The sequence below is a fragment of the Metarhizium brunneum genome, chromosome 1 (assembly GCF_013426205.1).
Source record: "Metarhizium brunneum chromosome 1, complete sequence".
NCBI lineage: Eukaryota > Fungi > Ascomycota > Sordariomycetes > Hypocreales > Clavicipitaceae > Metarhizium > Metarhizium brunneum.
Genome location: NC_089422.1, coordinates 6,976,850 through 6,996,853, shown reverse-complemented (window position 1 = coordinate 6,996,853; position 20,004 = coordinate 6,976,850). Strand labels below are relative to the sequence as shown.

Sequence of the window (20,004 nt, the reverse complement as noted above, 5' to 3'; positions counted from 1 at the left end):
AGACGATGACTCAGTTGATGAATTGAGATGAGCATGAGCATGAGAAACGAAGTAAATGGAAACGAAGCCAGTTGCGCGGCTTGAACTGGTAAGGGCGGCACTTTGATACACCACAGATTAAGTCGCGGCTAGGAGGGAGGGCCTAATGAGTGTACATACCAGCACGACACAGCCGTGGCTATTAATGCATGCCGAGTGATTTGTTTCCAAATTAACGCGTTCTTCAGCAAGTGGCCTGATGCGAAAGTGAGATTTTCTTTCTTCATGATTCCCGTTCTATGGCGTCTACCTGCACTCCATGAATAGAGGATGACAGGTTCAAAAATCACACTACACAGTACCATCTCAACAGTCCCAACGCCTCATGATGCTAACCCATGAACATATGCCAATTGTAGATAAAATGACCCATTATATAACAGACGGCAGAAGCAGATGTGGTTTTATTCCAACTTTGTCATCAAGCTGTGCCGAACCTTGAAGTTGACTACACCCCCAACACCGAAAGCCGGAACGATGCGACACACTCTGGCCGCGGAGCTAATAAGCCAATTGGATCGAACAATTTGAAAGCGATCACGCCAAGAAACGGCAGGAGACTGGCCGGGCCGATTGTATAGGTCTAAACCAAGGAGGTGCAGGGGCGTAGAAAGGAACTGTACGGCGGCAGGGGCGACGAATTGCGCGGCAGTCTGACCCGAAAGGTGCTTCTTGAACTCGGTGGATAAACGCGAATCTATATAAGGCGCAAGGAGGGGGGGAATATTGAACGAGGCAAATATCGTCAAGCAGTCGCGCAGGGTAAACAGTGCATAGGAAGGCAAGGGCACTGCGCGAGGAGCGCCCACGGGGCCAAACATGCGGACAAACGAGCGGTCCTTGTACATGCATAGGCCGACGTTGGCGGCCGATGAGGCAGCAAATTTACCTGGGCCGGAGGAGATGGCTGTAGCGGGTTTGTTGGTGGCGGTGGATGTTGCCGTGTCGAGTGCGTTGGCTGTCAGATATGTGCCGCCGTACAAAATGAAGATGAGGGCACAGGGTCGAGAGAAGAGCGCGGGTCCGGGTCGCAGGATGAAATTTCGAACAGAGGAACGGATCGAGTCGAGGAGGGAACTGCGTCCGGACGCATTCTCCATGATGGATCTGATTCACATGTTAGAGCATGATATGAGGCGGCAGATGGAGATTTCCAGAAAAATCGTACCGATCAATGATGGAAATGACTGGCGCGACCAAAACACCAGCGCACGCAGCACCGGCAGCATCAGCAGCCAGTCTCCATCCCAAGTTCTTCGTGTTCCACCTTTGTGTTGATTCAGTAGCACGTTCCAAGGTTGGTGTGGCTGTCGCCAACTCGGACTCATTGGTGACCTTCATGATGGCCAAAGCCTTCCCCCTGGGAGCCAGCACAGATACAAAGGCACGACGAAGCGACTGGAAATTTGAACAGAAGCTACGCTCGACAAGGCTGGTCCAGGTGAGGTCTCTTTTTATTGCAGCTTCTTCTTCTTTGAGGTTTCTGTTCGAATAACGATTGCTGCAGACGCATTGCGGCTCTTGGGAATCCTTTTATCGTGGAATCGCTTCAAGTTCTGGTTTGCCAAGATGATGAGGCAGAAGCTCGTCGTGATTTTCGTAACGCCCCCGCCCTGGTGATGATGTGCTCAGCCCTGAGGCACAGCCGCGCAAACAATGTCAAGGAAGTCTCCAAGTCCCCCGCAGTACGGTGTGCTTTGAAGCGAGTCAGCAAACTGGCTTGCAGGACATTTCCGGAGATGAATTGAAAATACGTAGCGTGTCAAAAGTGCCCCGAGCATTGACGTCGGGGGACCAGCGTCGACGAAGATTCAAAATGCTGACCGGGCCGGGCGGCCAGTCAGCCGGGTTCCCCGAAATCGGAGACGGGACATGGAGAGGACATGGATGGCCAGTTGACAAGAGGCCCCGAACTCGTCCAATCACTCGGATATGGTGGAAGCAAGGGCCCCTTCTGGGGACAAGGAGCCAGGGCCTTGGGCACATGCCGGCAGCCATTCTGAACACGAGAATGCGGGTAGTCGCGGCCTGGGGTGATGGCGTGCAAAAGGATGATGCTGGAGTCTGGTTGAATCAAGTCCTGGTACAGCAACCCCGTGCTGCCGTTTCTGCAACTCAATGGCAGCAGCAAGGTTTTGGAGATGACCGTGGATGGATGGCCACGTTTAAGACCGTGCGGTTTTATTAACGTTGGATCAATATTAAGTGGTGTCGAGATGTCCAACGGGTGGACATAAAGTTTATGACAGCCGATGCCTCGCCTCCCACTGTACACACGTTCGCAGCGAATCACTCGGCAAGTACAACGCAGGCTGGAGTCTGGTAGTGACATCATTGACTCCAGGTGCTGTCTCCTGAGTCTCCCCTTGCTCCTTCCTACACCTCTTACTGTAAAACTACAAGCATTCTGACATCTTCCTTTCGATTTTCGAAGTGTTTCAATGCCATGTCCGAGCTTTCTCTGTAGCAGCAAGTAAAGCTGCGTACGGGCAACATTGGCCCTTGCCTTCTGTACCTCAAATTCCGAACTGCCCATCCAGGCCGCGTGAGCCAACGCGTACACTAAGCTGGCACCTACGCGTACGCTTCCGTGGAAGCTACTTGTAGGTACTTATCTGATGGGTACTAGATAGCTAATAACCTAGGTACCTAATATGTATGTCCCAATTCTGGACCCAGTCCGCCATTGATTTCTTATGGTTGCGCAAGCTGCCTAATACTCAAGTAGATTTCTGCACCGTCGCCGCGGTTAAAATACACGTACATAATATACCGAGCTGCGTGTCACTCTGTCACGGCCTACCGAGTACCTAATACTCGTATGCACCATACGTTCCCTGCCTAGTGGCAACTTACACCTCTTGGTGGAACTTCATATGACATCCACTGCACCTCTCTCATACATGAATGAGATTGAACCGGAAATTTCACCCATGATAAATCTATCAAAACACAGAAGCAGTCATCATGGTTCGTGTTCAAAAGTTGACCGCAGAAACTCTCATCGGAGCCCCTAGGAGGAGTGCCGCGGTTCCGAATCACGATGGCAAGCTGGCCCTCTACACGATTTCCACCCACAAGTTCGGTGACAAAACTGAGAAACAAGTCCGTGTTATGGACTTGCAGACCCGTCAGTCATCCCAAATATCAGATGACGACAAAGTTCACGATGCCGTTTGGGTCCCTGGCACCAATGATATTTTGTTTCTCAAGTCTGGAGACAAGGGCCGAACGCAAGCCATTGTGGCCAAGGGACGAGACGGATCCTGGGAACACATCCCCCTCGCCGAGTTCAATGGACCGATTGAAAATCTTAAACTTAAGAAACTTGATGACGGATCTGTCGTATTCATGGTTACTGGTCAGGTTGATGATGATGGTCTTCTGTACAACGAAGAGGCTCACCAGAAACTCTCCACTGGCCGCATCTTTGACGGGGCGCGTGTTCGATCTGTGAGTTCAAGCGCCGGATGACAGCATCTGTCGCTCGCCAACTTCTTTTCTAATTTGCATCACAGTGGACCTCGTTGCAGAATCAACAGTCCTATAGCTTGTGGTACAATAAGCTGCAACAGGATTCGTCTGGCAAGTGGGAGTTTGCAGGCCATCTCCTCAACCTAGTCAACAATCACGAACTAGATGCACCTGGAGGAATGTTGGACGTCGGAGATCCTCTGTCAAGCTTTGATATTTCTCATAGAGGCGCCGTCTTTATTGCACAGGACCGAACAGTCCTGGATCCCGGAGAATTTGCTGTGAGCTCAGCATATTTTGTGCCTCTTGATTCGTTTACCCTACCACCGACCGGACGACCCAAGCGAATACAGTTGCCATCAGGCGTTGATGAGTGCATAATGTCTAACATTCGGTTTTCTCCCGATGGCACCATGATTGGCTTTCTTCATGTTCCACGTGGGGACGAGTATGGCTCTCGCTTGCTTTTGGCGTCGACAAATTCCCTCGATGCCTTCGATGCCTTCGGTCTTGTCACGCCGACATGGGGTGGCGGCGACAAAGAACACGATCCACCCAAAGAGTTCGAGTTCGCTGGCGACTCTGAAAACATTATCATGACAAGTGCCAACTGTGGCCGAACTGTTCTGTCGAAGCTCAAACTTGCAGATGGGGAGACGCCGCATATTTTTTTCAAGCACGGTAGTGCGTCCGCGTGTTATCCACTCAAAGATGATAATTGGAATGAAGTTCTGGTTTCCAGTTCCAGCTTCATAGACAGTAGCCTCTGGCAAGTTGTGAATGTGTCCGAGGCCGCCGTTGTCAAAACCCTTTCATCAGCAACTAGTGAAGGTAAAAAATTCAGGCTATCCCCAGACATGGTCACAGAGTTCTGGTATGAGGGAGCGGATGATGTATGTGTTCACTGTTTTATGTTGCGGCCCACCGACTTCGATGAAAATAAGAAATACCCGTGGGTGTTGATGCCACACGGTGGACCGATATCTTCTTGGGATGACGCTTGGAGCACCAGGGTGAGTCGTATTCCTAAACTTTGGTTTTATCCGCAAAGTTCACACTGACTGGTTGGTGAATGGAGTGGAACATGGCTGCCTGGGCAGAACAGGGATACGTAATAGTTTGTCCCAACATCACAGGAAGCGTGGGTTATGGTCTTGAGTTTGCAAGAAGTATGACTTGGCTTATCCTGGTGCTAGCCGACGCTCGCTAATTTGGCCTAAATCTAGGGATCAATGGCGAATGGGGTGGTCGACCATTTCAGGACCTCTTGAATCTCATAACGTATCTGGAAAAGCTGCCTTATCTTGACCAGGACAAAGCAGTGCTTGCCGGAGCCAGCTACGGTGGCTACATGGTTAGCTGGATGCTTGGACATGAGATCATCAACAAGGTATGTAGCAGCCGCAAGCTATTTTGCCGATGTGCGTGACTAAGACATGTCTTGCAAATAGTTCTGCTGTGCGATCTGGCATGACGGAATCTTTAACCTTCCCTCATTCTTTTTGCAAACAGACGCCTTGTATGAGGGCGGAAATTTTGAAGGCGCTCTCTATCCCTGGCAACGGCCCATGGCTTTTGAACGCTTCAACCCTGCTCGGCCCGAGTTGTTACGCAACTGGCGAAACGCGCCGCCGACTCTCGTTATTCACAGCGAGAAAGACTATCGGTGTCCTATTACTGAGGGCATTGCGACTTACAACACTCTGAAGGGAAATGGCGTACCAAGTCGGTTGCTGACCTTTCCAAATGAGGGGCACTGGGTGCTTGATCCGGAAAACTCTCTTGTCTGGCACAACACGGTCTGGGATTGGGTCAAGAGGTGTGTAAATGGTGAAATTAAGAGAGGAGATACGAAGTGGTAAACCCTGTGAACATGGAACAGCATCCAAATTTGGGCGATCAATGGTCATCAGCCGTTGGCGTTTTTCATCTGTTCATTCTTGAACTTTGGATAGAAAATCTACACATGGAGCGTTGGAAATTTTGAAGCGTGTAAAACTAGAAACAATAGTACGGGCACATGGACGACATGCCTCGTAAGCACGATGGCGTACTGTATTGTATAACCATGCTCTGTGTGTTCTTACAAATGGTCAACTAGCCAAGGATTATACAGATTCTGCTCTTATACTCGTGAGAGTAGAGTAGGCAAGGGCTTGAATCTACGAACTGCGATAAGTCTCAACTCTCCAAACAAGGACCAAAATTACACAGAGCTAGACACATCCTGCATGTTCATTCCACACCCACTCAACCAAAGCCATAGCTCGGAACATCAAACGGATCGCTCGCTCAAGGAGAACATGGACATTCGACAGGGATAAATAAATCCATGCCACAAGAGATTTGGATGTCGTCTCCGTCGACGAGTAAAGCGCATTCTTTATAAAATAGCACGCATTTGGCCATGCATCCAACCCACCCAAGCGCAAAGCAAGTTTGCGGCGAGTTTCGTCACACAAACTCTGGTAGATATATATGCCGAAATGAGAAATTCTTGGAATCCCTTGTTCATAGTAGAAATGAGAAAACCTAGGAGTAAAGATACATGCCGTCCGCGGCAATCCTCTAGACACCACTCCTTTACACCAGCTTGCGCCACAAGGTGCGCCAGCCAGGCTACTTTGTCCCCGTCATCAGTAGCTTTTCTATTCTCGAGACGGAAATGGCGTCGTGGCAAGACATATGTTTCTCGACGGCGGTACAACTCTCACTGAGACTTATATGGAGTATGCACTAATAGGGTGCAATTTTTGCGATGGATGATGTGTCCGCGGCCCAGAATATTTCAAGTCTGTGTCAGCATGGGCACATATACATGACTTATACTACTTCATGGCAATACAAGGGTGTTTCGGAGGAACGTGGGATGTTTCAAGAGGAGGGGGCAAGGAATCCAAATGTAAGCTGCCTCGAGGCGCGAGTGAGAATTCAATCACTAATAACTAGCCTTCGTGGCGGTGACCAAAGGCACGGCGGCAGTAAGGAATATCGTCAATAGCTGTAGAAAGCCTTGCATGATAGATATAGAGCACATGTGCCTACGTGCTGTCTCTCGTCATTCACCCGAATTCCGGCAGGAAGCGAAGCGCGTTTCGTCAATGGAAGACGTGTGATGGCTGTATCCTCGAATTGGGGCCCGACTTTGAACTGGAGCTTGACTCTCACAACGTGCTCCGAGATGTCAACTCTGTTTGCCGTCTTGGCAGAGCTATTCGTGGGTGATGTGATCGTCAAGGTTTACACAGAATCAGTTTAGTGGCTGTACTGGGTGCTAAAAAACAAGCAGAAATTAGATAATACGCATAGTGGAATGTGGAGCGAAAGCGCTTCTTTGATTAGAGATGTATGTGATTCTCGTCTTTGGGCAACTCAAGTAAAGACTTGCATGACATCAGAAAGGCTGCATGTCCCTGTCTTCCTTGCGCTATACCGGTCCCAAAAAAGGTTTGCAATCTTCCCCATTACCCTTTGAGCCTTATTCTTGTCCAAAATCACATCTACTCAAGTATGTAGCAGTTATGCTTTGGGTCCCTCTCTCCCCCAAGGTGTTGCCAAAGGCGGAGGGCGTCCTTATCTTAGATCCCCCCAACAGCATTCCCAGACATGCAGTAAGGGTATTTGAATATATTTCCGTATTCAGTGTCGATAGTAATGTAATTCAGCTAGCCTATTTCTCCAAGCAGCCACGGGCCCCGGCGCTCTGGGGCCGGGCATAGCAAAATGCATGACTGCTATAGTCCGTCTCGGCCGTTGGGACGCCACTTGTTGATTGAGTTTGGCGGAAAAGCACAAACCTGCCTTGCACCACTCGGGACATGGTTGTATAGTGAGTTGTAGACGGCCGTGAAGGCACCGCCTTGCAAGACTTCAACTACTTGAGTACTTAGACAGCAGAACAGTTGTGTTAGGGGCTCCTTCTCCCCATACATTGTCTGCAGGAAAAAAAAAAAAACCAGGGCAAACAAAGAAAACGATCAAGTAGCATGGTTTCCCTGCTAAAAATGAGCAACCCCAGTGTGAGGCAATCGCGGCAATTTTTTACGTTGACGTTGAACCGAACATTGAGCCAACCTCAACGCTGTCTGGTTCGATATTAGTACCCGTTGGCAACGAATTAGTGGTCCTTAGCCCACTTAGTTGCCAATCAGTTGATGGCACTGGATGGCACCTCACCTGGGGTAAATTGATTGACCGTATTACGGGGTAAAGGGTCTGCATGTGGTGTAACAATGAGTGCTAATACTAGTTAGTGCCCATGGATAAAATGTATCGTCGGCATTATACATACTAGGTACCCGCCTGTAGATGTCGCCCGTGACACTCATGGGTCCCCGCAAGAGCAATCAGTTCATGTCACCAAGAAAAATACCAAAAAATGGCGTCGTCAAGCCACGGCTCTTTACGACTTGTCCCCCCCATACTGTGCGACAGTTGACATTTTACCCCAGCCTCTACTTGTACAGAATAGACCATGACAAAACTCCCATGTGGCGTCTGCTTCCCCCCTGGTTCCACAGGTAATAAAACGGCCTGGCAGGAGCGACGCATTGGCCAGTGCCATGACGGACCTTGTGAAGAGATAAGTAGTATACACCTCCCACTGTAATAATACCAGTATGTATTGACCAGACATCACGGTACCAGACCTGCCTTCGGCAGTGGATTCCGCGGTTCTACCCCGTGCCCGGCCACCATCTCGTCACTGCTCACTTGTATTCTCTCCATCGTCCCGTTTCCATTTCCATTTCCATTTGAAATATTCGTGTACTATATTCTTTCGCGTCGCACACAGCTGATACGATGCCCATCCGGCTGAGGATGCGGCCGCAGCCCGTTCGGGACCTCAGCCCCATGTCTGCGAGATATGACTTTGATATGCCAGACATTGCCGAGGATGACTCCTTTCGGGACGTGGTCAAGAAGCTTTCCCTGTTGGTACTTGTGTTCGCTGCAGTCATACCCTCAACTTTGTGCTAATTCGCTGCTCCTACATTCAGCTACTTCACAGACGTCATCGAGCTGCCGAGCACATTTGAGCAGCTAAGGACCACCGAGGCTGGAAATTGTGTTCGTGTCTTGGTTGACCACCTCGGTCAGAACTGCACCAACCCTGCCATTGTGAATGCCCTGCTGTGAGTATTCGCACATGACCTCGCCTTTCTTTGTCTTCGTCTCCGCGGTATTTGAATTGGGCTAATCAACACTCGCATAACAGTGCTCTCAAATGGCATTATGCTGCTGCAAACGAACACTTGAGTCTTAGAGAGACTCGCTCGTTTGCTTGCGAGATTACAGCGTGGCGATTTCTCACCAGACTTAGCGAAAGACAGGCAGTCGACTTTTGCCTCTACGAGATACCGGTGGCCCCGGAGCACGAACATCGTTCGCAACAGGCGAGCCATGATCAAGAGGCTGGAGAGACCTCCCCCCTCCTCATTCGTAGAAACTCTTCTGACGAGGGGTTGCCAACCATCGTTGTTGGAAGCGCCAGGGAGCGGACAAAGATGCTAAGCTCCCTCTCACGCCTGACCCATCTGGGCGACGAGAGTGACGACGAGGCAGACCCAACATCAGCCTTTAAGAGCTTGAATGCCCTGGAGATTGCCGCAATTGCCAACGCAAAGCGTTTTCTCAGTCAGCATGTAGTCCAGAAGATCATTACTGGCATTTGGAACGGCGATATTGTATTTTGGGACACTCTTTCGGTCAACTCTGTGAAAAAACCACGATACTACAATCCCCACACCTCAGATCCCTTTTCACGCCTCCGTGTGCCCAAGTATCTCAAGACCTGGGAAGTTCTCTTCTTCGTTGTCTTTCTGTGTCTGTACTACTCGGTTCTCATCACCCGTGACGACACACGCATCACACTGACAGAAGTATTTCTCTTCATCTGGATAGCCGCCTTCTTCTACGATGAACTGAGTGAATGGATCGATGCCGGCTCAATCTTCTACGCCACAGACATATGGAACGCGTTTGACATGATTATGATCCTGATTGGATTTCTATTTGCGGGCCTTAGTAAGGTTTTGGATCTATTATTGAGTGAGTATTGCATTTACTGACCACCAATTTAGGAGTCATCGGGCTTGCCAAACACAATGCTGCGATGAACGAGATGGCCTTCAATGTTTTGTCTCTCGAGGCTCTTTTTATGATGCCACGAATCTGTTCTATTTTGAGCTTGAGCCCGTACTGGGGAACCTTGATACCTTGTCTGAAGGAAATGGGCAAGGACTTTGTGAAGTTTATGGTACTGGTTGTCATTGTTTACTTTGGCTTCCTGACCACCTTTTCCCTTATTGGTCGTGATGCCTTCAGCTTTGGTCGAATGACGGGCATTTTGACAAAAATCTTCTTCGGATCAAGCTACGTTGGATTCGACATCATGGATCAGATTGACCCTATTTTTGGGCCTCCTCTCATGATTATTTTTATTACTTTAACTTCTATTCTTCTGCAGGGGTCCCTTACCGGTATGCTTTCAAACAGTTTTTCTCGTGTTATCACGCAGGCAAGAGAAGAGTACCTCTATGTGTACAGTGTTTATGTGCTGGAGGCATCAACGAGTAATCGGCTTACTCATTTCTATCCGCCATTCAACCTGATTGCCCTTGTCATCTTTCGGCCATTACGATTCATCCTACCTAGAGTCGGCAAATTCCGTGCAGGACGAATCGTCCTTCTCCGCGCCACACATTTGCCCATTGTTGGAGCAATCAGGCTGTACGAGTACATCCGACGAAACTCGCAGGATAACGACGAGTACGCCGGCTTCAGGGGACCGCGTGAGTCAAAGAAGAGTAGTCGGCCTGCAGTGCACAAGAGATCGTCATCTGGTTATATTAGACAACACGTTTCGCTGTCGCAAGAGTCAACTCTTCTAAAAGCTGACGGGAAAAGAAGGGACGGGGACGGTGATGACATGGAAGAGCCCAAGGGTGTGGAGGGCCAGGTTGCCGAACTGCACCAGAAGATTGACCAGCTTACATCCCTAGTTATCGCCATGCAGACCAAATCTGCTGGTGACGACACTCCGCCTGCGGGTACGTGAGCCTGTGATGGTCCTGGTTGGAACTAGAGGACTGTGGCACAGAGGCTGTGTGGTTGGCAGGCGTACGCCTTCCGACAGTACGACACGTCACGGCCTACATCATCATGAGGCCAGCCATGATAGGACTCTTTCGGCTGGGGCTATGGAAGAAGTGCAGAATGTCTGTAAGAGTCAATCTACTTATCTTGTTGAGCACCTTGTTACTTGCCAATTACATATTCCTTGGTTCTCGATGCAAATCACGATGGCCCCTCCTGTAAGTGCTTGGTTATTTCCAGCTCTCGTAGCCTAAACCCACCACCATCAATGTGCAGTGTCAGTTGGGAAATTTCCAACTTTCAATCATCCCGTAACGAATCCTCTATATACAACGAAGCTACGAATGCGGCGCCACATTGATTAGCGCCATTGATTCGGCTGGACTCCGTGATGGCGGACGGTTGTCTGACGCTGGCCAAGGGTTGGCAGGAGATGCATTCCGGTGACGCGGCCTACAGTACAGGGCCAATGATACTGGACCAGATCAGGTGTCTGGCTATTGCATTCTATACTATAGTATACTGTGATAGATGGGTGTATACTTGCCAGTAGATAAATATATCCTGCCACAGGCTGTATAATAGCCTTGATAGTCTAGGCGATTATGCTCTGTGGATGCTCCCCAGCTGCAACTAAGCCTCTTTGTGCGGCAGCTGAGATCGGCCTAGTGTATTTTCGTCTCTAAACTTTTAAAAAGGAGTCTAAGCCGAGAAATATACACCTACATATATACTGCCAAAGTCAACACAAGCATGTTTTCAGCATGCGCAGGAATACAACGCCAGCCTGATAATCTGCATAAACAACCTACTTGATTCCCAAGACTCGGCATTATTGTATCCAGGACAAGGATGGCGACGATGACAGCGCCGTCCTCGGGACCAGGACCAGGACCAGGCACCGCCTCATCCTCGGCCAGCTCAACGACAACGTGTACCACCGCCGCGGCAGGAAAATACGGCCACGTGCCTCCCGGGTCTTGCGGCTCAAACTACGAATACGACCCGAGCTTTGGCGGGAACATGGCTTTTGCCGTGCTGTTCGGCCTCTCGACTGCGGTCCACCTGGTCCAGGCGATTGTCCTTAAAAAGGTTCGATTCCATGTCGCAATAAATAGCCTAGACATGGCGCACAAGCGTACTAACAACATGTATTTCGGGACAGACGTTTGCGTGGGTTCTCTTGATGGGAGGGGCCTGGGAAACAGCCGCCTTTAGTATCCGGACCGCAGGCGCGCACGACCTGCAACAAGTGCAGTTTAGGATTTGGGGCCAGCTGCTTCTTCTCTTGGCGCCGCTGTGTACGTGGTCCTTGTTGTTCGTGTCTCCGCTTGTGATTTTGCTTTGTTAAGGGGAAGCTGAAAAACCATGGCGCGCTGACGTATAACTGTTTTGAGGGATCAACGCCTTCGCCTACATGACGGTTGCGCGGGGGGTATACTTGGGCTTGCCTGGGAAGAAGATCTGGGGCATCGGAGCTACCAGGCTCACAGTGATATTCGTATGGCTGGACGTTGTCTGCTTTATAGTTCAGGGTGTAGGTGGGAGCGTGCTTTCTGGCGATTCCGCCGCCGGGGTGAAGAGTATCGGCATGAGGGTGTACACGGCGGGCATTGGACTGCAGCTCGGGTTTGTCGCCGTATTCACGGGCATGACGGTGTCCTTTTACTGGGAGATGCGGCGGGTTACGGGCTGCCGTGTAGGGAGAATGGGTTGGCTGATCTGGACAATGCTTCTCGTGCTGGGTATGATTGTGGTGAGTAGCTTGTAATTTTGGTGCTGGGAAATGAGTGTGCTGACGGGAAAGCTGTCGCAGACGCGCATCGTTTTCCGACTGGTCGAGTTTGGTCCGGGCCTCAATCACTACGACCCAATGTTGGGCAAGGAAACATGGCCCTTCTTGCTGGATGCGTTCCCGATGCTGGTTGCACTTGTAGCGCTTAATGTCATGCATCCGGGATACGTGCTGCGGGGGCCTGATGGGGATTTCCCTCGATTAACGCGGGCGGAGAAGAAGGTGATTAGGCGGCAGAAGAAGGAAGAGAAGCGACAAAGGAAGGTTGCAAAGAAGGGGCAGTCTGCGGGCAAGTACATGAATACTGAGAATATCGTACTCGAGGATACTCGGAGGGCAAACAGCGAGAGCGAATGGCCGATACAAGAGCGGCAGCGAGTCGAACTGGTCGAGAGCGCATAACGGGTGAGGATGGCATGTCTGGTTTGTATACGGTAGTCTGGGTTTGAATCGGGTGGCATTGCTAAAGATGACTTGCATCATGGCGCAGTGACAGGATGACAACTGAACTGAACTGTTGTGCTGGATGAAGTTGGTGATCGGATAAATGTCCCCGCATAAGACGTGCCGTGGCTGTGCATAGCCACAATGCCAGCCAGATTCTAATTTAGTCTTTTAGCCCTACGGATAGAGTGCCGGCAGCGGTGGACATCGGCACCTGGTTGACATCTGGACTGCGCCACAAAAAGCTTGTTTTGATGGTCTTGGTGGCGATGCTCATGTCCAAGTCCCTGCCAACTCGTCGACACGCACACATGGGGTATTAGCATTGTTGCATGCAGTGGCATATCGGCAGAATGGAATCCGAACAACTTTAGAACACCTCGTCGACAGTACCGTTGCAGAATACAGCCGCACACCAGCATTACGGCCGGCCACGTCTGCAATGCAAGGCCCGCGCCATCTTGGGGGGATCGATTGGACCAGTTGACCGCAGCGTCTGCAGCCGTGGCTGGATTCGGCAGGAACTGGACAGCAAAGCCGACGCTGTGGTTGTCACAGGAACCACAGGGAGAGCGGGGGAAGGAAATGGACATGGTGGATGAGGATGAGGCCGGTGAAGCAGGTTTTCACCCCGAGCTCGAGACGAAATAGCCGTGCCGAGTACGGAGTATTGTATGGAGTAACGAATAAAATAACTTCCTTGGTAGATTTGGTGAATTCTGCCGAGGATGCGGACCCTGTACTGGCCTGTTATTTCTTGGATTTTACTTTTTTTCATTAATTTTCAGTCTATAGCGTGACATTCCACATTTCGCATTCCTTGTTTCCCTGTTGGGTCCGTGATGATAGTACGGAGTATTGTGATATTTTTGGCCCCATGCACAGACCGACTTTCAATGACTGGGGACAAAGGGGAGCAATGGGGGGCAATGGATGGCCGCGTTGAGCTCAGACAACAGGACTAACTTGGAAGAGGTAAACGTGCCGCCAACCGCCAGGCTGCATCAGAGTACGGAGTACGGAGTAAGCATGGAACCAGCATGCAATATTCGAGCGCAGGCTGCCCAGCAATGGACATGCTCCAGCATCACCAGACGTACATGAGCCAGAGTGCGTAGCCAGAGCCCAGCCATCATCAATGTATTTATCACTGGTCGACTTGGCGAGAGCGGTGGGCGGCCAGGGTCTCGTATCCCCCTCGTCTGCCAACACAGCCAGCACCTGGCGACAATGCCGTGCCACACACCATCCTGGGAAACCAACGGAAAGCACGTCGACCCGAGGCAGGGACAAAGAAGCGCGCCCTGGGGAGGGGAATAGTACCTCAAGTGCAGGCACTGCTGGGCAGTCGGTGCCGAGTGGAACATGGCACTGAGGCTGATGGCGCCCCAGGCAACGCAGGAAAAAGCATGCATTCGAGGAAAGAAGAATTCTTGCACCGTCGACATGTGCAGCCATTATTACCCTGCACTCTGGTGCAATGTACTTAAGTACTACTCCGTACATGTATGTGCTGTCGGGTCGTGCTGCTGCATGTGGTTGGCATGCCAGTGGCTCTTGCCAAGCGATATGGATGATACGTGCCGAGTACCAGCCTATTGTAACATGCACTCCGTACCAGTCGACATCTTGGTTGGGCCGGCCTGGCGTTTTGGAAACTCGTCGTCTTCTCTCCATCCCGGTCTTTATTACCTTGTGCACGCCCCCAGCCCATTGTTTCCTGTTTGTCGTTTTTTTTTTTGGCTGCTGTTTTAATCTCTCCGTCATCATTCATCCCACATCGCAGCCTTGCGTCGGCAATGAGCGCTTTGCTGGGCCACGAATCCCCTTCTTGGATATTATTCCACTAGCTCATTGCGCCGACCCTGTCTGCATCGCATCGCATCGCACCGCATCGCCACCGCAGGGCTCAACGGCTCGCAACGCAAGAAAGAAAACATCGACAAAGCAAAATGATTTCTAATCACTTCTTTACGCAGCTGCCGCCGCCATCGACTGCATTGTTTGTATTTTCCACCTTGTGCAGCTTGGTGGCCGGCAACGTGCTGCCGCAAGAGACCAAAACCGTCGAAGCGCACGCATTCAACGTCAGGCCTTGGCCTCTGGCTACACTAGCTCCCGCATCACCCCTGGAGCTTTTGCGCAGGGAGTCTAATACTATTTGTGGTTACATAGGAGGTGATCCCAATCTGCCAGCTACATGTTTAGCAGGCTCTCACTGCGCCGCCGATGTCGAGAATGGAGTTATAGGCTGTTGCCCCGATAAAGGACCATGTAATGCTGGAATCTTCACGGGATGCGTCGACCGGAACAGTGGGCCGCAGACCGTGGCCGATCCCTACATATACACATGTCGCGGCAAGAATGTATGTTACAAGAACATGTTTGAGGGAGGATATTTCCAGTATGGGTGCGGTTCGGCTTCTGCACTGGCGACAACCGTCGTTCTGACTGCATCGGGGAGGTTACCGTTGGACCTTACTACCATCTCCGTTAAATTGACTGCGACGGTTACGCCTCTGTCAAGCCCTGCTACGCTGAGCTCGGAGCCATCTAGGACGTCGGACTCTAGCACGGTTTTGGAGTCGCCCGTGGCTAGTGGCAAACCCCCAGAGCCGTCTGAAACTCACGGCGGTGCTGCACCAAGCAGCAACGGAAGTAGCTCGACGAATACCGGAGCCATCATTGGAGGCGCTGTTGGCGGTGTTGCCGCCGTCTTTGCCATCGCCACTTTAGCTTTCCTTCTGTGGAGACGAAAGTCGAGCAACGTCCGTCGTGGTCCCGGAAATGAGAAGGATAGCAGATACATCCGGTAAGTTTCATTGCTCACGGGCAAGGTCATCGCAGCACGGCAATAACTGACACGCATGGTAGGTCAATGGCACCAGCAGCACATCGCGAGTTTGAGCCACTCCCATCCTCGCATGACGCTTCCGAGGCTAGATTCCACGCTGGTTATGGGAACAGCACCCCTGGGAATAGCACACCCGGCAATAGGACCCCCGGTATCAGCACTCTGGCCGCAAGCACTTCAGATAGTGTTAGTGCTGTGAGTGGCCGTTCGGGTAGTCCTCGAGTGCAACCATACAGCCACGATACTATAGACGCGGTGGCTACGAGAAGTGGGCACACTAACTATGATTCTGACCGTGTCCCATTGACGAGGGAGCTCGACGACTTTTCTCACGGATTCAACTCGGCGTTGGAGGCTATAGAATCTGACAGCGATGTCGAAGCAAATCGAAATCACATGGCAACATACCCCGGGCCTCGCAGAGGCGGCGGTGGTGGTGGCGTGCTCTGGCAACAGAACCGGAGACGCAGCAGAAACCTAGCGTGGATGTAATTCAAAGGGAGCACCCCTTCCCCCCCTTTTAACGAACTTGCTTTTGGGTTCTTTTGCTTGGGTTAAAATAAAACTTGCTATTGGCGTGGAGCAGAGGCGTTATCGTGGATGAAAGAGCACTGGACATGGCGTCCCACAACATGGTTTTCAAAAGGTCATCACCAACGAGGACATTATATCAGAGTAATTAATCATTCCAATGGTTAGTGTTGGAAATTCGGTTTCGTCGAGTCAGTCGGTATACAGACAGAACAGAAGCTTTTTTGTTGAGGCCCACTTGGGATTTGAGGCTGTTAATTGTATATTTTTTAAGCACAGTGTTTCTCTGAGGGCCTACAGCAGCAAATACACGACCTTATTTCATGTCCCTTCTCTCCCCCCACCTAACCTCGTCCTATTCTGAGTCGTGTTTTTCGAGGTCACCACTCTATGAAGCAATCATCACATCATGATTGTGGCGCCTCCGGGTCGGGACGGTTCTCCCACGTCTTCGTGGTCTCCCCTCTTGCGGTCAAAGTCATATTCCAAGGTGTGAGCTCCAAAACATGAATCTTGTTGGAGTGGCCCGGATTCAACAGAGCACCCGGCACATACAACGACTGCTGCGGCCCGGAGACCCAGTACCGACCCAAATTGAAGCCGTTGACCCAGACGATACCCCTGGTGCCCCCCTCAATGGTCAAGTACGTGTCCATTCCGGCGTAGAACTCGCCGGGTCCCAGATGCGGAAGCTTGAATCTGCCCTTGTAGTACACGGGCAGAATTCCCTTTTGGATCGACCCCCCGATGGGCTTCTTGAGGATGGGCGGCTCCTTGCACGGGATCTGTCGGATCTTCCAGCCGCGGAGGACGGACGAGCCCACCGTCACGGACCCGTTGATGCCCTTGAACGGATCGTCCATGAGGTTGGGCTCGCGGGATCCTTTGCGCCAGTGGCTGGTGCGCCCGGCGTTTTCGACCAGCAGCTGCAGGATGTCGCCTGCCTGCAGGGAGAGCTTCACGGTGGCAGGGCACGCGTGGAAGCTGTCGATGATGCCCTTGCGCAGGCCGTTGACGTAGACGATGATTCTGTCGCGGGGGCGGTCGCCGGCCTCGAGCGTGCCGTTTGCGGCGGCGAGCACCTTGTGCTCGTATAGGATGAGGCCTTGTCCCTGCTTGAGCGTCTCCATGTACACTGGCATCTTGCGGGTTTTGGTGTAGGTGACGGTGTGGAGGATGGATGCGTAGGGCTCCAGCTTGAACTCGTTGATTTGCAAGAGCGGCAGGTTATTCGGGGGCGGGGGGATGGCGCTCGCGTCCGGGAGGTATTTGAGGATCTCGGCGCGGATGATGTGGTAGAGAGGCGTGGTGCGGCCTGCCTCGTCGAGCAGGGACTCGCCGTGGTAGCTGTTTGCCCAGGGGGTCGTCCTGTTCCCCGTGTATAGGGAGCCGGCGCTGAGGCCGAAGTTTGTGCCGCCGTGGAACATGTACATGTTGATCGAGTTGTTGGCCGACAGGGTCATGCCCAGGTTGCGGATGTAGCTCTCGACGAAACTGGGCTGGTCGGTGTCCATGGCGTAGTGTTTTGCCTCGGGGCCCCATTGGAGTGGTTTCGAGATGTGTGCTTCGCCGTCGAGATGGGGGCCCAGCGACGACTTGTCGGTGACGGCTTCGTCTCGCAGAGGGAACCCTTGGGGCCCGCCTTTTACGACGGAGAGCACACGCGAGGTCTGGCCGTCTTCGAGCAAGAGCTTGTCTCTGCCGTCGGCGGTGTACAGGGGCACGTCGAAGAGGGAGGCGGCCATGTTGCGCAGGGCTTCCTTATACCGCACGTCGGCGCCGTAGGAGCCGTACTCGTTCTCGATTTGGACCATGATGACGTTGCCTCCCTTTGTGATTTGCCAAGGGGCCAGGTCCTTGGCCAGCCGGGTGAAGTAGCTCTTGGTGGCGTTGAGGAATGGCTCGTTGTAGCTTCGTACTTTGAGGCCGGGAATCCGCGAGAGCCAGTATGGCAGGCCACCCCATTCCCGCGCACCGCCGACGTATGGTCCCGGCTGGAGGACCACATACAGGCCTTGTTCCTTGGCAATATCTAAGAAGTGGGTGAGGTTGTTGGCGGGCTGCTTGCTGGCCCATTTGCCCTTCTCCGGCTCCATCTCGTTCCAAAAGATGGAGCTGAAGATGGTGTTGATGCCCAGTGCCTTGGCGAGGATGATTCTTCGCCGCCAGTAGTCGAATGGTACTCTGTGCGGATCCATTTGTCCGCCGATAATGACAAAGGGCTTGCCGCGGAGGAGGAAGTCGGTGCCGTTGTGGCCGAATGCAGCCGGCGGTGGTGTCGTCCACGTTGGCACGGCGAGGGCCATGACGGCGAGCACGACCCGGACGAGGTGCATTTTGAGGCTGTTTTGTTACCCAGTAGGTGACAAGGGGTGGAGTATTAAAAGAATAGAGAATGAAGAATAAAGAGTAAAGAGAGAGAACGACAGAAAAACAGTAAACGTAGGCCTTGCTTTTTAGACGTGTATGCGGCGTCGAAGTTTATATGACATGCCGGCGGAACTACTTGCGCCGGTGTCCCAACGGCGGGACATGTCGAGAGCTTAATGCATAAGTACCTAGGCAAATGTAGCTGAAGGATGCTGAACTAGTAGTTCTGCTGGAATAATACATCTACTTGGTTTGTCAAGTGAGTTGGCGCACCTTTGATTGCGGCAAGCTGCTTACACGACTTACACGACCTTGCTAGGCCTATATTGTGATTTGGGCCATTAGTTGAGCTGGTATCGAAATCAAGATCTTGCACATGCGTTTGTCTCAAGAGGACGAAGAGAAATGTCCCCGGCTACCTGTCCGTAAGGAGGACGGCGCGAACCAGCCATGTATTCTCGTGCCTGATCATGTTGCAATTTTGGGTTAGTAGTGTAAGTAGCTGCGCTTGGGCGGGACCCGGCCGCGGGGTCTGGTGATTTAGATAAAGCCACGCTTTTTGCTTTCTTTTCAAGTTAGCAACTTAGTAGTGCGATCCGTAAACTTGGGCAGGGCCTTTGTACATTCTATCAAGTCGTCAATGTTGCAAACCCCCAGCAAACTCAGTCGAATATGCTCCCTCGCATAGTCCTACGGTATTGTATTCGACGTCATTGATAGTTGCCATCCAGGACGCCCGTGGAAGCAAGGTCTGTCGTTCCAGTGCAGATGAGAAAAACAGCTTACCTGCAGCTACATGGCGACGGATGAAGCCGTCGCCTTGCGGGTGCAATTCAAAATACGCAGGATTTGGCCCACCTATGAAGAGGCAATCCAGCCCTGGGCACTCGTCAATAGTCGCGGTAGGCACGATCGTAATATCGCTGGCCAGAAGATGCACGAGGTCACAGATCAGTCCGATATGGTGGAAGACAAATTCTGGTGCGCGAGCAAGGGTATCATCGTCGAGGGGCCCAAAAGTTTCCCCAGCCGTTATAACTCTCCTGCCTGTGGGGTGGAGGAGATCAGTTGCACCAACTATGTCGATGACTTGATGATGACAAACAAGATAACCGAAGTGAATCGGAGCTATGTCGCCGGTTGTAGTGCACCAAGCCGTTGTGACGATGGGCTGATTAGGCACAGGTGTTAAACCTCACTAATATGTGTTCTTTGATAGAACTCAAGTGCAGTTTATATTGCCTCCGTCTTCATGAGCCTGCACCCAGAGTACCTCTTAATAAGAGTATTGTGTTGGTAGTTCCGACTGGGGTCGTATGTTCAACATCCTCTACACCGTACTTGCTAATCCGTAAGCACCAAATCGATAGTTTCGAACATCCATGAGCTGCGGTTGCCT

General features: G+C 51.6%; 6 protein-coding genes across 6 annotated transcripts; 4 read left to right on the top strand and 2 right to left on the bottom strand.

Annotated features, from left to right (window-relative positions):
* Window positions 1-443: 443 nt before the first annotated feature.
* Window positions 444-1,380, bottom strand: G6M90_00g021310 (uncharacterized protein; the record flags this gene model as incomplete). The annotated part of the gene is made up of 2 exons (XM_014692931.1): window positions 444-1,146; window positions 1,208-1,380. 2 exons carry the CDS (start codon window positions 1,378-1,380, stop codon window positions 444-446), a joined length of 876 nt encoding a protein of 291 aa, XP_014548417.1.
* A 1,626-nt stretch (window positions 1,381-3,006) lies between these two features.
* Window positions 3,007-5,375, top strand: DPP4 (Dipeptidyl-peptidase 5; the record flags this gene model as incomplete). Its single annotated transcript, XM_014692932.1, has 5 exons — window positions 3,007-3,492; window positions 3,558-4,526; window positions 4,592-4,682; window positions 4,740-4,903; window positions 4,965-5,375. 5 exons carry the CDS (start codon window positions 3,007-3,009, stop codon window positions 5,373-5,375), a joined length of 2,121 nt encoding a protein of 706 aa, XP_014548418.1.
* A 2,941-nt stretch (window positions 5,376-8,316) lies between these two features.
* Window positions 8,317-10,573, top strand: YVC1_0 (Calcium channel; the record flags this gene model as incomplete). Its single annotated transcript, XM_014692933.1, has 4 exons — window positions 8,317-8,447; window positions 8,514-8,648; window positions 8,732-9,540; window positions 9,597-10,573. 4 exons carry the CDS (start codon window positions 8,317-8,319, stop codon window positions 10,571-10,573), a joined length of 2,052 nt encoding a protein of 683 aa, XP_014548419.1.
* Window positions 10,574-11,472: 899 nt separating this feature from the next.
* Window positions 11,473-12,808, top strand: G6M90_00g021280 (uncharacterized protein; the record flags this gene model as incomplete). The annotated part of the gene is made up of 4 exons (XM_014692934.1): window positions 11,473-11,703; window positions 11,777-11,912; window positions 12,009-12,367; window positions 12,428-12,808. 4 exons carry the CDS (start codon window positions 11,473-11,475, stop codon window positions 12,806-12,808), a joined length of 1,107 nt encoding a protein of 368 aa, XP_014548420.1.
* A 1,994-nt stretch (window positions 12,809-14,802) lies between these two features.
* G6M90_00g021270 (uncharacterized protein) lies at window positions 14,803-16,196 on the top strand (the record flags this gene model as incomplete). The annotated part of the gene is made up of 2 exons (XM_014692935.1): window positions 14,803-15,662; window positions 15,725-16,196. 2 exons carry the CDS (start codon window positions 14,803-14,805, stop codon window positions 16,194-16,196), a joined length of 1,332 nt encoding a protein of 443 aa, XP_014548421.1.
* A 446-nt stretch (window positions 16,197-16,642) lies between these two features.
* Glb1l2_0 (Beta-galactosidase-1-like protein 2) lies at window positions 16,643-18,571 on the bottom strand (the record flags this gene model as incomplete). The annotated part of the gene is made up of 1 exon (XM_014692936.1): window positions 16,643-18,571. The coding sequence occupies one exon, from the start codon at window positions 18,569-18,571 to the stop codon at window positions 16,643-16,645; it is 1,929 nt and encodes a 642-aa protein (XP_014548422.1).
* Window positions 18,572-20,004: the final 1,433 nt, after the last annotated feature.